General features: G+C 47.9%; 1 protein-coding gene across 2 annotated transcripts in view; it reads right to left on the bottom strand.

Moving 5' to 3' along the window:
- Positions 1–18,461, bottom strand: part of ABCC6 (ATP binding cassette subfamily C member 6) — a 76,050-nt gene that overhangs the window by 32,761 nt on the left and 24,828 nt on the right. The window contains exons 12-21 of one of the 2 annotated variants that reach the window (XM_038762866.1): positions 17,794–17,997; positions 17,413–17,559; positions 14,387–14,474; positions 9,901–9,970; positions 7,777–7,903; positions 6,680–6,871; positions 4,915–5,082; positions 4,356–4,530; positions 3,041–3,122; positions 406–532 (exon numbers count right to left, since the gene is read on the bottom strand). In XM_038762866.1, the coding sequence (XP_038618794.1) occupies positions 406–532; positions 3,041–3,122; positions 4,356–4,530; positions 4,915–5,082; positions 6,680–6,871; positions 7,777–7,903; positions 9,901–9,970; positions 14,387–14,474; positions 17,413–17,559; positions 17,794–17,997 (1,380 nt within the window). The remainder of the gene's footprint in view (positions 1–405; positions 533–3,040; positions 3,123–4,355; positions 4,531–4,914; positions 5,083–6,679; positions 6,872–7,776; positions 7,904–9,900; positions 9,971–14,386; positions 14,475–17,412; positions 17,560–17,793; positions 17,998–18,461) is intronic. The other variant, XM_038762867.1, reaches the window with a different exon arrangement.

Here is an 18,461-nt window from a genome sequence, read left to right as displayed (position 1 = left end):
CTCAGACTCCGAAGCCTGAGCTCTTTCCACTGAGCCGCGCCGCTTCCCCACGGACACAGAACCTGTCCCGCATGGTGCTCACAGTCTTAACCCCCATTTTACAGATGAGGTGACTAAGGCACAGAGAAGTGAAGTGACTTGGGTTGAAGTCACACAGCAGACAAGTGATGGAGCCGGGTTTAGAACCCAAGTCCAGGGTTGTGCTCTATCCACTAGGCTACTCTGCTTTTCCTTCCCTCCCCGCCCAAGAAATGGCAGTTTTCTGGGCTTCGGCACCTTGCCTGGTAACACCTTAGAGCTGCCAAGACTATTGACTATTGTCTATTGACCGTGGACTCTTGGGGATCCATTCTGGGGCAGTGGATTCGTGAGAGACGCCATCACTTGAGAAGAGGTGCCTCTTACCCTTCCCGTCTGCACTCGGTCCTCTTCTGTCAGCCGCCCACTGACATCTGGGCCTGCCACGTGAATCTTCGACTGGTGTTTGGAAGCTGCTGCATCTTTCCCCATGAGAGTCGGTCCGGTCCTGCCCCTTCAGAGTGAAATGTGGAGAATAATGATAATAATTATGGTATTTAAGTGCTTACTATGTGCCAGGCACTGTACTAAGCACTAAGTACTAAGTGCCAGGATGGATCGAGGTTGGACACGGTTCGCTTGTCCCACGTGGGGCTCACAATCTCAACCTCAATCCCCATTTTGCAGATGAGGCACAGAGAAGTGAAGTGACTTGCCTAAGGTCACAAAGCAGACAAGCGGCAGAGCCAGGATTAGAACCCATGACCTTTGAACTCCCAGGCCCGAGCTCCATCCATTTCGCCATGCTGCTTCTTAAACCGGAGAAATCGGCAAACTAAATACAGAACTGCATCTATCTGGGCCATTAGCCTGGGTTTTGTTGGGGTTTTTTCCTGGTATTTGTTAAGCGCTTACTTTGTGCCAGGCGCTGTACTAAGCCCTGGGATAGTTATAAGCTAATCACTTTGGACGCAGTCCATGTCCCACATAATAATAATAATAATGAGCGCTTACTATGTGCAAAGCACCGTTCTAAGCGCTGGGGAGGTTACAAGGTGGTCAGGTTGTCCCACAGGGACTCACAGTGTTAACCCTCATTTTACAGATGAGGGAACTGAGGCACAGAGAAGTGAAGTGACTTGCCCAAGGTCACACAGCAGACAAGTGGCGGAGCTGGGATTAGATTGCTGATTCCCAGGCTCATGACGAGGCCGCGTTGCTTCCTGGGTCTCTGCACTATCGTTTCGTTTTTGTTGCGTGCGGGCTGTTGGAAGCATTTTAGCTGCAAACGGCAGTTGTCTCAAGGGAACAAGAAAGCACCTTCTCCTCCTTAGTCAGAGCAACTGTTACCATGGTGTACCTAGGCTACTAGGCCACCTGATGGGCTACAAAGAAACACGAGAGACGTTTGTTGATTACAGTCTAAACGGGAGAGAGCTGAAAAGTAACGATATAATCCCCATATATGACAGGGTCTGTGTAAGACCTGCTTATTTTGTAACTAATTTAGCCTTTAGTGCAGTGCTTGGCATATACAGCTTAGCAAATGTCATTATTATTATTATTTTTCCTGTCAATAAACTGAAAAGTAATGATTTAATCAACAATTACCATCAATCATCATCATCAGTCGTATTTATTGAGCGCTTACTGTGTGCTGAGCACTGTACTAAGCGCTTGGGAAGTACAAGTTGGTAACATATAGAGACGGTCCCTACCCAGCAGTGGGCTCACAGTCTAAAAGGGGGAGACAGAGAACAAAACCAAACATACTAACAAAATAAAATAAATAGAATAGATAGGTACAAGTAAAATAAATAAATAAATAAATAGAGTAATAAATATGTACAAACATATATACATATATACAGGTTATGTTTATAACCTGTATACGTTTATACCTGTTTACGTTTATAATATATACAATTACGTTTCAGATATATTTGCATTGTACTCTCCCAAGCACTTGGCACAATGCTCTACACACACGAAGAATTCAATAAATACCATTCATTATTTGAGTTCTTTTTTTTAAAAAAAAAAAGGTATTTAAGTTCATAGTATGTGTCAGGCACAATACTAAGCACTGGGGCAGATACAAGATCATCAGACTGGACAGAGTCCCTGTCCTATGTAAGGTTCAAGTCTTAATCCCCAATTTTACAGATGAGGTAACTGAGGCACAGTGAAATTCATTCATTCAATTGTATTTATTGAGTGCTTACTGTGTGCAGAGCACTGTACTAAGCGCTTGGGAAGTGCAAGTTGGCAACATATAGAGATGGTCCCTACCCAACAACGGGCTCACAGTCTAGAAGGGGAAGACAGACAACAAAACAAAACATGTGGACAGGTGTCAAGTTGACAGAACAAATAGAATTAAAGCTAGATGCACATCATTAACAAAGTAAATAGAATATTATCTATGTACCAGTAAAATAGAGTAATAAATCTGTACAAACATATATACAGGTGCTGTGGGGAGGAGAAAGAGGTAGGGCAGGGGTATGGGGAGGAGGAGAGGAAAAAGGGGGCTCAGCCACTTCTCTGTGCCTCAGTACCCTCATCTGTAAAATGGGGATGAAGACTGTGAGCCCCCGTGGGACAACCTGATCACCTTGTAACCTCCCCAGTGCTTAGAACAGTGCTTTGCACATAGTAAGCTCCTAATAAATGCCAGTATTATTATTATTATACCTCATATGGGGCTCACAGTCTTAATCCCCGTTTAACAGATGAGGTGACTGAAGCACAGAGAAGGTAAGTGGTTTGCCTAAGGTCACACAGCGGACAAGCGACAGAGCCGGGATTTACAGCCAGGTCCTCTTAACCCCAGTCCCGTGCTCTTTCCACTTGGCCACGGTGCTTCTAAATGACAGATTGATTGATTGACCTGACATCAATCAGGTGCTTATATAAAATTTCCGAAGTTTTTTTGGTAATGCCCCCTCTCCACACAATCCCAGCCCCCTGGACTTTCCCAGGGAAAAGCAGTGTCTGTATTAGGACACTGTCCACTGACCTGTCCACCTCTCCTGGGAAATTCCTGTTCTTGGAGGCAAAGCTGATCTTGGATGTCCCGGCTGCTGCTGAGTGTGCTGTTTCTGCCAAAAAATAAAAGCAGAATTTTAAATGGCATTTGTAAGCGCTCGCTATGTGTCAAACTCTGTTCTAAGCACTGGAGTAATAATAATAATAATGGCATTTATTAAGTGCTTACTATGTGCAAAGCACTGCTCTAAGCGCTGGGGAGGTTACAAGGTGATCAGGTTGTCCCACGGGGGGCTCACGGTCTTAATCCCCATTTTCCAGATGAGGTCACTGAGGCACAGAGAAGTGAAGTGACTTGCCCAAAGTCACACAGCTGACAAGTGGCGGAGCCAGGATTTGAACCCATGACCTCTGACTCCAAAGCCCGGGCTCTTTCCACTGAGCCACGTTGCTCTGTGACCAACCCGGCAATGTGTATCTGCCCCAGCACTTAGTACGGTGTCTGGCACATAATAAGCACTTAACAAATACCATTAAAAAATCATGAAAAATCTTTCCACTGAGCCCCGCTGCTTCTCAAGTTTGTGCAAGTCAATTAAGTAGGTGCAAGTCAATTAAGTCAGCCCCTCCTGCATGGGGCTCACAATCTAAGCAGGAGGGAAAAGAGTTCTCCCCATTTTAGTTGTGGAAACTGAGGCACAGAGAAGTTAAGTGACTTGCCCAGGGTAACACAGCAAGCAACTGTCAAAGCCAGTAATAGAACCCGGGTCCGTTGGACTCCCAGGCCCCATTATTATTAATAAAGGGATAATCTGATATCTCTCTCTCCTGGGACACACCTACCATTTTACTTGTACATAAGCGCTCAATAAATATGATTGATGATATCTATTCTATTAATTTTATTTTGTTAATATGTTTTTTGTTTTGTTCTCTGTCTCCCCCTTCTAGACTGTGAGCCCACTGTTGGATAGGGACCACCTCTATATGTTACCAACTTGTACTTCCCAAGCGCTTAGTACAGTGCTCTGCACACAGTAAGTGCTCAATAAATACGATTGATTGATTGATTGACTGATTCTGTGGGCTCTACTGCCCAGAGCCCAGATCTGTCGGCTTTTTCTGACTGTTGGGTAGGGACCGTCTCTATATGTTGCCAACTTGGACTTCCCAAGCGCTTAGTACAGTGCTCTGCACACAATAAGCGCTCAATAAATACGATTGATTGATTGACTGATTGATTCTGTGGGCTCTGCTGCCCAGAGCCCAGATCTGTCGGCTTTTTCTGAAGAGGACAGAGACAGGACCGCTCGCCCGGCCCCAGCGGAGAGGCCACCCGAACGAACCTCCATCCCCCGCGTCCTCCGCCTGACTGGATTGACACAAGAAGTCCACGAAGGCTCCGTTTCTCCGCACCAACTCCTGGTAGGAGCCGATCTCGGCGATCGCCCCGTCCACCAGCATGACGATGCTGTCAACCCGAGGCAGAACGCTGAGCGTGTGAGTGACGAGGATCCGCGTCTGGGGTAAAAAGAAGCCTCCCTGTCGCGCTCGTTCGCTCCACCCGCCTTTCGGGGCCCACTTTGGGATGGAGTTTGGTGACAGGCCTTCTAAGCTGACTGTCTGGAGGAATACGGCTTGGCTCTGATCCCGTCTGTCTGTTCTGAAGTGATTGTTTCTTGCCTGTCTGTTGTACCGCATATCCCAGAACCCGTCAGGATGGATCCAGTCCCCGTCCCATCCCCATTTTACAGCGGAGGTAGCTGAGGCCCAGAGGAGTGAAGTGACCGGCCCGAGGTCACACAGCAGGCAAGTGGCAGAGCCGGGATTAGAACCCATGACCTTCCGTCTCCCAACCACTCCACTGCGCTGCTTCTCAACTGATGTGCTCTCCGGGCCACCCACCGTATCCTTGAGTAAGCCATTGGGCCCAATGATGTGATCAAATATGTGCTGGCCGACACGGGCGTCCACCGCAGAGAGGGGGTCGTCCAGCAGGTACACCGATGCCCTTCTGTACACAGCGCGGGCCAGACTCACCCTCTGCTTCTGTCCTCCGGAGATGTTAATGCCCTAGGAGAATCGATAATAATGACAGCCTTTATTAAGCGCTTACTATGTGCAAAGCACTGTTCCAAGCGCCAGGGAGGTTACAAGGTGATCACATGGGGTTCACAGTCTTCACCCCCATTTGACAGAGGAGATAATTACAGATAAATCAAGCCGGGTGGCACATTTCCCCTCCGCTTCACTTTACCTTGTGGGACTTGGATTCATTCAGTCGTATTTATTGAGCGCTTACTGTGTGCAGAGCACTGTACTAAGCGCTTGGGAAGTACAAGTTGGCAACATATAGAGACGGGCCCTACCCAACAGCGGGCTCACAGTCTAGAATCAGCTCCTGTTAACTGGAGCGGAGATACCGCCAAGTCTTTTAGAAATTCCCACGAGGAATTCACGGCTGTAGAATGAACCGAGCCTGGTCCCTGAAAAAGGATTTCGTCCCGAGTCAACCCAACGGAGCTGGAAACTTAACCAAAGCACCCGATGAGGAAGTGAGGCCTGGTGGTTAGAGGCACGGGCCGGCGGGGGGGCCTATCATTGCCAAGTGCCGGCTTGCCGGGTGAGTCTCTATCTTTCTCTTGGTTCCTCCCCTCCCCGTTTTCAAACAGGAGCACTTTGGTGTTTCGAGCTGGTTGATGCTGTGGCATGCTAATGATGATGATTAGGGCATTTATTAAGTGCTTCTTGTGAACCACGCACTGTGCTAGCCGCTGGGGAAGATACAAAAGACAGGGAGCATCACACCTCTCCTCCCAGGAGGGAAGTCATTCCTTTCCCCCCCCATTCTTGCTCAACCTCTGGCTCTATTGTGGATCATCTCAGTGATGGGGCACCTCTTTCAGCCTCCTTCAGCAGGCCCTACTTCCTCCCCCAGGTCCAATCAATCAATCAATCAATCGTATTTATTGAGCGCTTACTGCGTGCAGAGCACTGTACTAAGCGCTTGGGAAGTCCAAGTTGGCAACATATAGACACAGTCCCTGCCCAGCAGTGGGCTCACAGTCTAGAAGGGGGAGACAGAGAACAAAACCAAACATACTAACAAAATAAAATAAATAGAATAGATATGTACAAGTAAAATAAATAGAGTAATAAATATGTACAAACATATTTACATATATACAGGTGCTGTGGGGAAGGGAAGGAGGTAAGACGGGGGGGATGGAGAGGAGGACGAGGGGGAGAGGAAGGAGGGGGCTCAGTCTGGGAAGGCCTTCTGGAGGAGGTGAGCTCTCAGTAGGGCCTTGAAGGGAGGAAGAGAGCTAGCTTGGTGGATGGGCAGAGGGAGGGCATTCCAGGCCCGGGGGATGATGTGGGCCAGGGGTCGACGGCGGGACAGGCGAGAACGAGGCCCGGTGAGGAGGTTAGCGGTGGCAGAGGAGCGGAGGGTGCGGGCTGGGCTGGAGAAGGAGAGAAGGGAGGTGAGGTAGGAGGGGGCGAGGTGATGGACAGCCTTGAAGCCGAATTGTTCATATAATTTTGGGGGTTCCACTCAAAGCAGTATGCCTGATTTCATCAGTCCTCCCATCCTGTGGCCAGGGGGATCTGGGAAGGGTCTGCCCTGGGCCCAAACTGGGTGGGCCCCTTGGCTGCCGACAGAACCCACTAGCTGAAAGGCCACCTGCTCTCCGATTTCGGTGTGGACTCCGGCGGGGAGAGCGGCTAGGTCCGGCTGCAGGGCACACGCCTCCAACACTCGGGAAAACCACGGCTCCTCCAGCTCCTGCCCAAAGCACACGTTCTCTTCCACGGAGGCGTTTTGGACCCAGGCCTCTTGGGGCACGTAGGCGACGGAGCCCTGAAAAACCACAGAGGGAGGGGAACGGGATTGCGGAGCCCTGAAAACCACAGAGGGAAGGGAATGGGGTCGAAGAGTCCTGGAAAACCACAGAGGGAGGGGAACAGGATCCAAACAGACAGGCAAGCTGGCTTTTCGGGAAATGCCGGTGGCTCAAGGGTGGGCTCTTACTCTGTGCCGAGCACTGCGGTAGACAGAAGAGAATTAGGTTGGACACATGCTGCGGTGTGGCTCAAATCCGTGGACTGGATTGCTTTTTTTTCTTTTAATGGTATTTGTTAAGTGTTTTCTAGGTGCCAAGCACCGTTCTAAGTGTGGGGTACGTACAAAGTTAGTGTTTGGACGCAGTCCCTGTCTCACATGGGGCTCACAGGTAGGAGGGAGTAAGATTTAATCCTCATTTTACAGATGAGGTAACTGAAGCTCGTGAAGTGACTTGCCCAAGACCCTACAGTAGACAAGTAGGGGAACTGGGATTACTTCCCAAGTGCTTAGTACAGTGCTCTGCACACAGTAAGCGCTCAATAAATATGACTGATTGATACTAAGCACTCAGGAAAGAACCGCTACCACGACTACCACAATAGAGAAGCAGCGTGGCTCAGTGGAAAGAGCCCGGGCTTTGGAGTCAGAGGTCATGGGTTCAAATCCCGGCTCCGCGAACTGTCAGCTGTGTGACTTTGGGCAAGTCACTTCCTGGGCTTCAGACGAGGTCTGTAAAATGGGGATTAAGACGGTGAGCCCCCCGTGGGACAACCTGATCACCTTGTAACCTCCCCAGCGCTTAGAACAGCGCTTTGCACATAGTAAGTGCTTAATAAATGCCATTATAAATAAAATAAATAAGTACTACTACAGCCCTCCCCTCCAACCCCGGCGGATGGGCAAAGAAGGCAGGATCTCACCTCAATGTTGACTTGTCCATCCAGTTTTGACAGCTCTCCAAGGAGGGCGGCCAGCAAGGAGGACTTCCCTGCTCCCACGGAGCCAATCACAGCTAGCAGGTGGCCCCGAGGTACCGCCAAACTTATCCTGAAAACGATCAGATGGGACACTGAGGAGGGGCGAGCAAGAGAAAGGGGCTGTGTCCGGGCTTTGGAGTCAGAGGTCACGGGTTCAAATCCCGGCTCCGCCAACTGTCAGCTGTGTGACTTTGGGCAAGTCACTTCACTTCTCTGAGCCTCGGTTCCCTCATCTGTAAAATGGGAATGAAGACTGTGAGCCCCCCGTGGGACAACCTGATCACCTTGTAATAATAATTTTGGTATTTGTTAAGCGCTTACTATGTGCAAAGCACTGTTCTAAGCGCTGGGGAGGATACCAAGTGATCAGGTTGTCCCACGCTGGCCTCACAGTCTTTACAGATGAGATAACTGAAGCCCAGAGAAGTTAAGTGATTTGCCCAAAGTCACACAGCTGACAAGCGGCAGAGCTGGGATTTGAACCCCTGACCTCTGACTCCAAAGCCCGGGCTCTTTCCACTGAGCCACGCTGCTTCTCTACCTCCCCAGCACTTAGAACAGCGCTTTGCACATAGTAAGCACTTAATAAATGCCTTGATTATTATTATTATTATTACACAGGCCAAGTAAAGAGGGAAGTTTTTACTTATTTATTTTATGGCATGTTAAGCACTTACCCTGTGCCAGGCACTGTAGTAAGCGCTGGGGAAGATACAAGATAGCGGGTTGGACATGGTCTATATCCCACATGAGGCTCACAATCTTAATCACCATTTTAATAATAGCAATAATAATAATAACTGTGGTATTTGTTAAGCACTTATTGTGTGCCAGGCAATGTATTAAGTGCTGGGGTGGATTTACTCATTCATTCGTTCTTTCAATCTTATTTATTGAGCGCTTACTGTGTGCAGAGCACTGTACTAACCGCTTGGGAAGTACAAGTCGGCAACAAAGAGAGACGGTCCCTACCCAACAGTGGGCTCACAGTCTAGAAGGGGGAGACGGACGACAAAACAAAACATATTGACAAAATAAAACAAATAGAACAGAACAAGCAAATCAGGTTGGACACAGTCCCTGTCCCACATGGGGCTTGCCGTCTCAATCCCCATTTTACAGATGAGGTGGCTGAGGCCCAGAGGAGTGAAATGACTCGGCCAAGGTCACACAGCAGCCCAGTGGCAGAGCAGGGATTAGAACCCAAGTCCTCTGACACCCAGGCCCGTGCTCCAGGCTGTGAGCCCCACCATGGGGCAACCTGATCACTTTGTAACCTCCCCAGCCCTTAGAACATAGTAAGCGCTTAACAAATACCAGCATTATTATTATTATTATCTGTGCCTCAGTTACCGCATCTGTAAAATGGGGATTAAGACTGTGAGCCCCACGTGGGACAACCTCATTACCTTGTATCTGCCTCAGTGCTTAGAACAGTGCTTGGCACATAGTAAGCGCTTGACAAATACCATAATTATTATTACTATTATCATCAAATGAGGGGCTGGATGATTCAGCCGGGCTCTCCCACCCCGCTGCTGGCAGCTCGCTTTGTCATGAGGATACCTTAAGGGCTGGGAATGGTAAATCAGATGCCTCTGTGGTCCTGAATTTCACAGGGAATTACCACCTGCCAGACGGTTTTACTTTCTTGGGAAAGTACAATAAAGTAAGTGATAAAAAAACTCCCTCTCAGTTCAGTAGAGAAGCAGTGGAAAGAGCCCGGGCTTGAGAGTCAGAGGTCGTGGGTTCTAATCCCAGCTCTGCCACTTGTCAGCTGTGTGACTTTGGACAAGTCACTTCACTTCTCTGGGCCTCAGTTACCTCGTCTGTAAAGTGAGGATTAAGACTGTGAGCCCCATGTGGGTTACCTTGTAACGCCCCCCCCCCCCCCCCACCCAGGACTTAATGCTTGGCACATAGTAAGCGCTTAACAAATGCCATCATCATTGTTGCCATCATCATTAAATAGACACGTTGAAAGTAATCTGTTAGAAACGAGCCAGAGACGACTCCGTGAATATCTCGTCGCAAATCTGCTGTAGCTAAAGTCACTTAAAAGGCTACCTCCGGAGGCATGGAGAACTCTCTCGGGACCAAGCGAAACTTCCATTTTTGATCGTGATGCAATCTCCGGCTACAATAGGGAATAGAAGGAAGGTGACACTTAGTCTTCAGTTCCTGCTTTTTCTTTCTCCCGTGCCCTCCTCTTCCCCAACCTTCATTCTCCTCCTCCTTCCCCCTCCTTCCCCCTCCTCCCTCTCCGCTTTCTCCCCTCCCACCTTTCTCCTTCTCTTTCTCCTCCTCCTCTTCCTCCTCTTCCCTTGCCTTTGGGCCATTCCACTACACCTCGGTGGCCCCACCAGATGCTGAGCAGGGGAAGGGACGAGGAGATGCAATTAATCAGATACTAGGGCTGTTGGGGAGGCGGTTGAAACTTCTGCTTAATATGAGGGTTTGGGAATATTTATGGATTTGAGCTGATCTGTTCTAACCCGACGACTAAGCTGAACAACGCTGTCGGGGGGAGAGTTTCCAAAAGATCTTCCCAATTTGCAGAGACGTTCACTTACCTGCTTGCCAAAGTCCCTCATCAAGACCAAGCATTCCCTTGGAAAAGATGTCGGAGATGCCCCTCCTCCCGACCTGGGCCTAACCCCGGTGTCTGGAAAATGAGGGTCTCTGTGGCTACCTCTAAGGCCAGTAGCAGCGGGGTGAGTGATGGGATGAAAATCGACCCGTGGTTTTGTTTCATTTCAGCTGCTGAGACTGAGCTGGGCGTCTCTGAAAGGAACTAGTCAAGGCTCTCCAAAGCCAATGTTAAGATGCCACATAGCTCAGGGGTAGAGCGTGTGCTTCGCATGTATGAAGTTCCCGGTTCAATCCTAGGCAACTCCACCTCCAGTTCCAGTGCTTGGCACATAGTAAGTGCTTAACAAATATCATCACCATCACAGGTGAGTTCAGAAAGTGCCTCCTGGGGATCCCGAGGAAGATCAACTCTAATAATAACTTACGAGCATAAAGAGCCATAAGCTCGCTGTGGGCAGGGATGTGGCTACTTATTGTTGTACTCTCCCAAGTGCTTAGTATAGTACTCTGTGTATGGTGAGTGCTCAATAAATATGACTGACAAAGAGCTGTTTGAAGCAGCCTGGCCTAGTGGATAGAGCACGGACCTCAGAGTCAAAAGGACTTGGGTTCTATAGGATGAGTGGTGTGATATGCGCAAGTGCTCGGAGAAGGAGTTTCGCTGCAGCGACGGCAGCTGCATCTCTGAGCATTGGTACCGCGACGGCGACACGGACTGTAAGGACGGTTCTGATGAAGAGAGCTGCCGTGAGTGCTTGCTTAGCCCCTGGAGCTCAACAAACATCCCTTATGTTTGGGGCATGTCAGATTCAAAGGCGTGAAGGGATCCGCATTGAGACTTCAGCAGACTGTGAGCCTGCTGTTGGGTAGAGACCGTCTCCATATGTTGCCAACTTGTACTTCCCAAGCGCTTAGTACAGTGCTCTGCACACAACTGTGAGCCTGTTGTTGGGTAGGGACCGTCTCTATATGTTGCCGACTTGTACTTCCGAAGTGCTTAGTAAGCGCTCAATAAATACGGTTGAATGAAAGGGGGCCTAGCATCATAGTGCTAGTGGTTTGTGCCAACTCACTTGTGCTCTCTGGTCCCTGCCAGTAACGTTGGTGCCGGGGCACAGAATGCCACCGGCAGAGAGATCGGCAGAGGGGCAGCACATTGCAAAGTGCACATGAAGGGTCATTTTGTAACACACATGACCCATTTCTGGCCAGAGCGTGACCACAGCAGAGGGTCGATGCTTTGACATAGACCATAACCCGGAAGCCACTTGCCTTGGGGACCACTGTGGTCCCCGTTGGCCATATTATCCGGCTGTCTTCCAGGTTTCTTTTCGGCACTTCATGCTGTGTGACCTTGGGCAAGTCACATCACTTCCCTGGACCTCATTTACCTCATCTGTAAAATGTAGGCCTTCCCAGACTGAGCCCCCTCCTTCCTCTCCCCCACCTTACCTCCTTCCCCTCCCCACAGCACCTGTATATATGTTTGTACGGATTTATTACTCAATTTTATTTGTACATATTTATTCTATTTATTTTATTTTGTTAATATGTTTTGTTTTGTTCTCTGTCTCCCCCTTCTAGACTGTGAGCCCACTGTTGGGTAGGGACCGTCTCTATATGTTGCCAACTTGGACTTCCCAAGCGCTTAGTACAGTGCTCTGCACACAGTAAGCGCTCAATAAATACGATTGAGTGAGTAATCCAGGTTCCACCACTTGTCTGCTAGGCAAGTCACCTCTCTGGGACTCAGTTACCTCACCTGTATATATGTAAATATGTTTGTGCATATTTATTACTCTATTTTATTTGTACATATTTATTCTATTTATTTCATTTTGTTAATATGTTTTGTCTTGTTCTCTGTCTCCCCCTTCTAGACTGTGAACCCACTGTTGGATAGGGACCGGCTCTATATGTTGCCGACTTGGACTTCCCAAGCGTAAAGCAGCGTGGTTCAGTGGAAAGACCACAGGGTTTGGAGTCATTCGTTCATTCATTCATTCAATCGTATTTATTGAGCACTTACTGTGTGCAAAGCACTATACTAAGCACTTGGTAAAATAAATAAATATGTACAAATAAAATAATAAATAAATAGAGTAATAGAGTAATATACCTCACCTGTATGTATGTATATATGTTCGTACGTATTTATTACTCTATTTATTTTATTTGTAGATATTTCTTCTATTTATTTTATTTTGTTAATATGTTTTGTTTTGTTCTCTGTCTCCCCCTTCTAGACTGTGAGCCCGCTGTTGGGTAGGGACTATCTCTATATGTTGCCAACTTGTACTTCCCAAGCGCTTAGTACAGTGCTCTGCACACAGTAAGCGCTCAATAACTACGATTGAATGAAAGAACTTGTACTTCCCAAGCACTTAGTACAGTGCTCTGCACACAGTAAGCGCTCAATAAATACGATTGAATGAATGAATGAATCTGTCAAATGGAGATTAAGACTGTGAGCCCCATGTGGGACAGGGACTGCATCCAACCCAATTATCTTGTATTCACCCCAGCGCTTAGTTTAGAGAAGCAGCATGGCTCAGTGGGAAGAGCCCGGGCTTTGGAGTCAGAGGTCATGGGTTCAAATCCCGACTCCGCCACTTGTCAGCTGTGTGACTTTGGGCAAGTCGCTTAACTTCTCTGGGCCTCAGTTCCCTCATCTGGAAAATGGGTATTAGGACTGTGAGCCCCCCGGTGGGACAACCTGATCACCTTGTCACCTCCCCAGCGCTTAGAACAGTGCTTTGCACATAGTAAGCACTTAAGAAATGCCATTATTATTATTATCACAGTGTCTGGCGCATAGTAAGTGCTTAGCAGATACCATGATTATTATTAGTAGTAGTAGTAATGAGGGTCCCAGGAATTTCTGAGGTCCCGTACCCCAACTTTGAGAGCAGTAAGGCAGGGATAGGACTGATTTTGGGAGCAGAGGCATGGTGACTCATAGGGCAGTGCAAAATCGTGGACGATAAGGAGATGTGCTTTGTGAGCAGGGACCACTTTCTTCAAAGGAAGCAGTGTTGCCTAGTGGATAGAGAACAGGCCTGGGAGTTAGAAGGACCTGAGTTCTAATCATTCATTCATTTAATCATATTTATTGAGCGCTTACCGTGTGCAGAACACTGTACTAAGTGCTTGGGAAGTACAAGTTGGCAACATATAGAGACGGTCCCTACCCAACAACGGGCTCACAGTCTAGAAGGGGGGAGACAGGCAACAAAATATATTAACAAAATAAAATGAATAGAATAGCAAATATGGACAAGTAATCCCGACTCTGCTACTTGTCTGCCGGGTAACCTTGGGCAAGTCACTTCACTTCTCTGGGCTTCAGTTACTTCATCTAGAAAATGGGGATTAAGACCGTGAGCCCTGTTGGGACATGGACTGTGTACAATCTGATTAGTTTGTTGGTCAATTGCTTTCAGAAGCAGCGTGGCTCAGTGGAAAGAGCCCGGGCTTTGGAGTCAGAGGTCGGGGGTTCAAATCCCGGCTCCATCAATTGTCAGCTGGGTGACTTTGGGCAAGTCACTTCACTTCTCTGGGCCTCAGTTCCCTCACCTGTAAAATGGGGATTAAGACCGTGAGCCCCATGTGGGACAACCTGATCACCTTGTAACCTCCCCAGCGCTTAGAACAGTGCTTTGCACATAGTAAGCGCTTAATAAATGCCATCATCATCATTTATTGAGCATCTACCATGTACTTGGGAGAGTACAATTTAACAATAAGCAAACACATTCCCTGCTCCATTAGTTTGTTTCTACCCCAGTGTTTAAGACCTTAGTAGAGTGTCTGGCACACAGTAAACACTTAACAAATGCCATAAAAAAAGCAAAACAAAGCAAACAGCCTGCCTGGGAAAGGACTTCTGGCCAAGACGGAGGAGCCGCCCCAACCAGCTGGAATCCCCATTCCAGCCTCAGATCCTAGAGGCGATACTTACAGCTGCCTTTTGGGCTAGCGACAACCGCGTTGGGCTCTATCTCTTCAAGGCTGAGAAAGGCAGCCAGGCGGGCCAGGGACACCTTCGCCTAGAAGCAGCCGAGTCACGCAGCAAGCCAAGGGGAAGAGGGAAAAACAAATGCGGTTGGGGTTAGTTTTGATACAGATTGCTTGTATGAATGAATTTGAATGAATTGAATTGAATTGAATGAATTGAAAAATGGAATGAATTTCTTGGGAAAGCTCACTGTGGGCAGGGAACGTGTCTCCCAACTCCGTTATGTTGCCGTTTTCTACTCCTCCTAGCACTTTGTACAGTGCTCTGCACACGGTAAGTGCTCAAAAAATACCACTGATTGATTGAAAGGATGGGGCGTAATGAACTAATCAGAGGATGGCCTGTAGTTCTGGTTATGGGACATCAATCAATCAATCGTATTTATTGAGCGCTTGCTGTGTGCAGAGCACTGTACTAAGCGCTTGGGAAGTACAAGTTGGCAACATATAGAGACGGTCCCTAACCAACAGTGGCCTCCCACTCTGAATTGGGATAATAACGTTTTAGGGCTTAGGAACCTTGAAAGTTCACTTTTTCCATCCCCCCTGCCACCTGGCAGGGCAACATCTAAGTAACCCGGACTCGCTTGTGTTTGGACGCCTAGAGCTCAGCTTTTTTTAGGCCATAAACTCATTATGGGCAGGGAACGTATCTGCTAATTAAGTCTTAGTGTACCCTCCCAAATGCTTAGCATGGTGCTCCGCACATAGTAAATGCTCAGTAAATATGATCGATTGATTCCTCCTGAGGGCATTTCTTTTTCATTGTTTGCAGCCTAATGGAAAGTTCATTGGGTAGGGAGTCTGGAGATCCAGGTCCTAATCCCAGATCTGCCCCAGCTAGCTGTGGGACCTTGGACAAGTCACTTCACCTCTTTGGACTTCAGCTCCTCATCTGTAAAATGGGGATAAAACTCCTCCTCCTCTCTATGCCTCTTAGATTTTCAACGCTGTGTAGGTTCAGGGACTGTGGTCCAACGTGCTTCTCTTGGAACTACCCCAGCACTTAGCACAGTGATTTGGCACATAGAAAGCTCTTAATAAATACCATACTTATTTTTCATGATTAGAAGATCTGTGCTCCAAACACTGAGAAGTTTTAAATATTCAATCGTATTTATTGAGCGCTTACTAAATATGAGAAGCAACACGGCCTAGTGGTTACAGCCCGGGCCTGGGAGCCAAAAGGACCTGACTTTTAAACCCAGCTCCACCACTTGTCTGCTGTGTGATCTTGGACAAGTCACTTAACTACTCTGTGCCTCAGTTACCTCAACTGCAAAATGGGGATTAAGACTGTGAGCCCCCAGGTAGATCAAAGACTGTGACCAACCTGATTAGCTTGTATTTATCCCAGTGCTTAATACAGTACCTGGAACATATTAAGTACTTAATAATAATGATAATAATAATAATAATAATAATAATGTTGGTATTTGTTAAGCACTTAATATGTGCCAAGCACTGTTCTAAGCACTGGGGTAGATACAAGGTAATCAGGTTATCCCACATGGGGCTCACAGTCTTCATCCCCATTTTACAGATGTGGGAACTGAGGCCCAGAGAAGTTAAGTGACTTGCTCAAGGTCACATAGCTGACAAGTGGCAGAGCTGGGATTAGAACCCATGACTTCTGGCTCCAGGCCTGTGCTCTTTCCACTGAGCCACGCTGCTTCTCTTAAAAAATACCATAAAACCCCCTAAAACCTAGAAAAGAAGGGGAAACCAAGAAAGAGGGTCTTAGGGTCATAAGACTGTGAGCCCACTGCTGGGTAGGGACCATCTCTATATGTTGCCAACTTGTACTTCCCAAGCGCTTAGTAGAGTGCTCTCTGCACACAGTAAGCGCTCAATAAATACGATTGAATAAATGAATGAGAGAAATGAAAGAGTGAAGCCTGATCCCTGTCCTCTGTGAGGGGCTCTGGAAGACATGATACAGGGGCTCATTAATTGCCTTACCACTTGCCCCCAGTTTTTTGAGACAATAATTATGGGGTCTGAATCAATCCGTGCTATTTATTGAGCAGCTGAGCTCAGAGTGCAGTAATAAGAGCTTAGGAGAGTACAATAGAAGCCAGACTCATGTTCCCTAACCTCAGTTGGTTTATAAATCTAGTAATTAGAGGAGCAATCATGACCTGATGGAAAAAGCACAGGTTTGGGAGTCAGAAGACCTGGATTCTAGTCCTGACTTCACCACTTGCTTGCTGTGTGACTTCTGGAAGTGGTACCTCAGTTTCCTCATCTCTAGAACGGGGCTAAAATACTTACTCTCCTTTCCCGTTAGTTTCTGACTGGCGTAGGGCTCACAGGTTGTGTCTGGTTTGGTTGTATTGTATCTACCACGGGGTTTAGCACAGGGCTTGAGGCATTGAAAGTGCTTAACAAATACCACATTTATTGTTATTATTATTACTAGTCACAGAGGAGAGAAGCTGACCAAAAATGATTTACAGCAGTGGAAGTGACTGTGAGCCCACTGTTGGGTAGGGACTGTTTCTATATGTTGCCATCTTGTACTTCCCAAGCGCTTAGTACAGTGCTCTGCACACAGTAAGCGCTCAATAAATACAATTGAATGAATGAATGAATGAGTGAAAAAATATGGTAGGAAAGAGGTTCAGGACTCAATGGAAGACGAATCGTGTGATGATCCAAATGAAGAAAGCATTGCCCATAAAATGGGGAGGGGCCCAGAGTTTTCTAGAACATACTTCAGGACCCACTGGCTAGATGAAGCACTTTTGAATAGAATGGCAACCTGGTGGAAATCAGCTGGAGCACAACAGACTACCAGGGCATCTCAGGGGGATCTAGCTTGGAGCTTTAAGAGAGTCCCAACCCCAGATGGAAATTGCCTCAGACACCAGAGTCCTGGTGCTGCAGCTGGGTGTCCAACCCCCAGAAGAGCCTGAAAAAACTAGAGCCCTTGCCCTCCCTCCCCTCTGTCCTCGCCTCAGCCTTTACCTGGATGGTGGTGTGGAGGGAAAGCGGTAGAAAACCCTGGGCCCTGTTGAGGATGTTGATGAGCATCAGAGCAACGAAGGCTTTCTGGGCATCCAGGATGTTCTTCTCATCTGAAAGAGTGTAGACGGCAAACATGACCAAAGCGACCTGTGAAAGAAAGAGAGATAGAGAGAGAGAGACTGGGATTAGACTGAGACACTGAGCTCACAAGGACTTAGCTTTTCCAAAGAGAAGAGTCTGCCGAGAGCGGCCAAGTGGGCATAAATGGGGCACAGGTAGGATTCTCTACCTCGGCTTCTCTGTGAATGCCAATGTCTGCCCCTGTTTCTTGGGAGCAGCAGATTGTGTGGGGCCAGCGGTGGAGGAAGGAACGTTTCTCACCAGAAATGTGGACAGGTGGAAAGACACCAGAGATACTGAAAAGAGTAGTCCCGACTTCTTCAAGGCCTGCAGTTCTTCCTTTCTGATGTGCAGTACTTTCTCCATGAAGGCTTTCTCCCAGCCGTGGAACTTAATAATCCTAACGTTACTGAGGATTGAACTGGTGAGCGTGCCTCGATGGTCCTTCTGCCTCATCTGCTCCTCCTGAAACAAATGGGAAGCAGTGTGGCTTAGTGGATATAGCGCATGCCTGGGAGCCAGAGGTCCTGAGTTCCAATCCGGATCTGCCACTTGCCTACTGTGTGAACTTGGGAAAGGCACTTAACTTCTCTGTGCCTTGATTTCCTCAACCGCAAAATGGAGATTCGATTTCAGTTCTCCCTCGCACTTGACTGTGAAATCCATGTGGGACAGGGACGGTATCTAGCCTGATTCATTTGTATCTACCCCAGTGCTTAGAACACGCTCGACACATAGTAAGCGCTTATCCAACACCATAAGCAAAATGCCAGCGGGCCCGGTTTGCAGAGGATAAGGGATTGCAGTGTATCAGGCATCCAGCAGAACTAGAACGTGTCTGCAGTGTATCAGAGGTAGAGCAGAATTAGAACCCAGGTCTGACTCCAAGCCCAGTGGATTGGCTGTCCATGAGGTGAAACCACCTCCCG

Source organism: Tachyglossus aculeatus, chromosome 21 (genome assembly GCF_015852505.1).
Source record: "Tachyglossus aculeatus isolate mTacAcu1 chromosome 21, mTacAcu1.pri, whole genome shotgun sequence".
Taxonomy (NCBI): Eukaryota; Metazoa; Chordata; class Mammalia; order Monotremata; family Tachyglossidae; genus Tachyglossus; species Tachyglossus aculeatus.
Note: the sequence above shows the minus strand (reverse complement) of the source record. Positions and strands in the feature narration are given on the sequence as shown.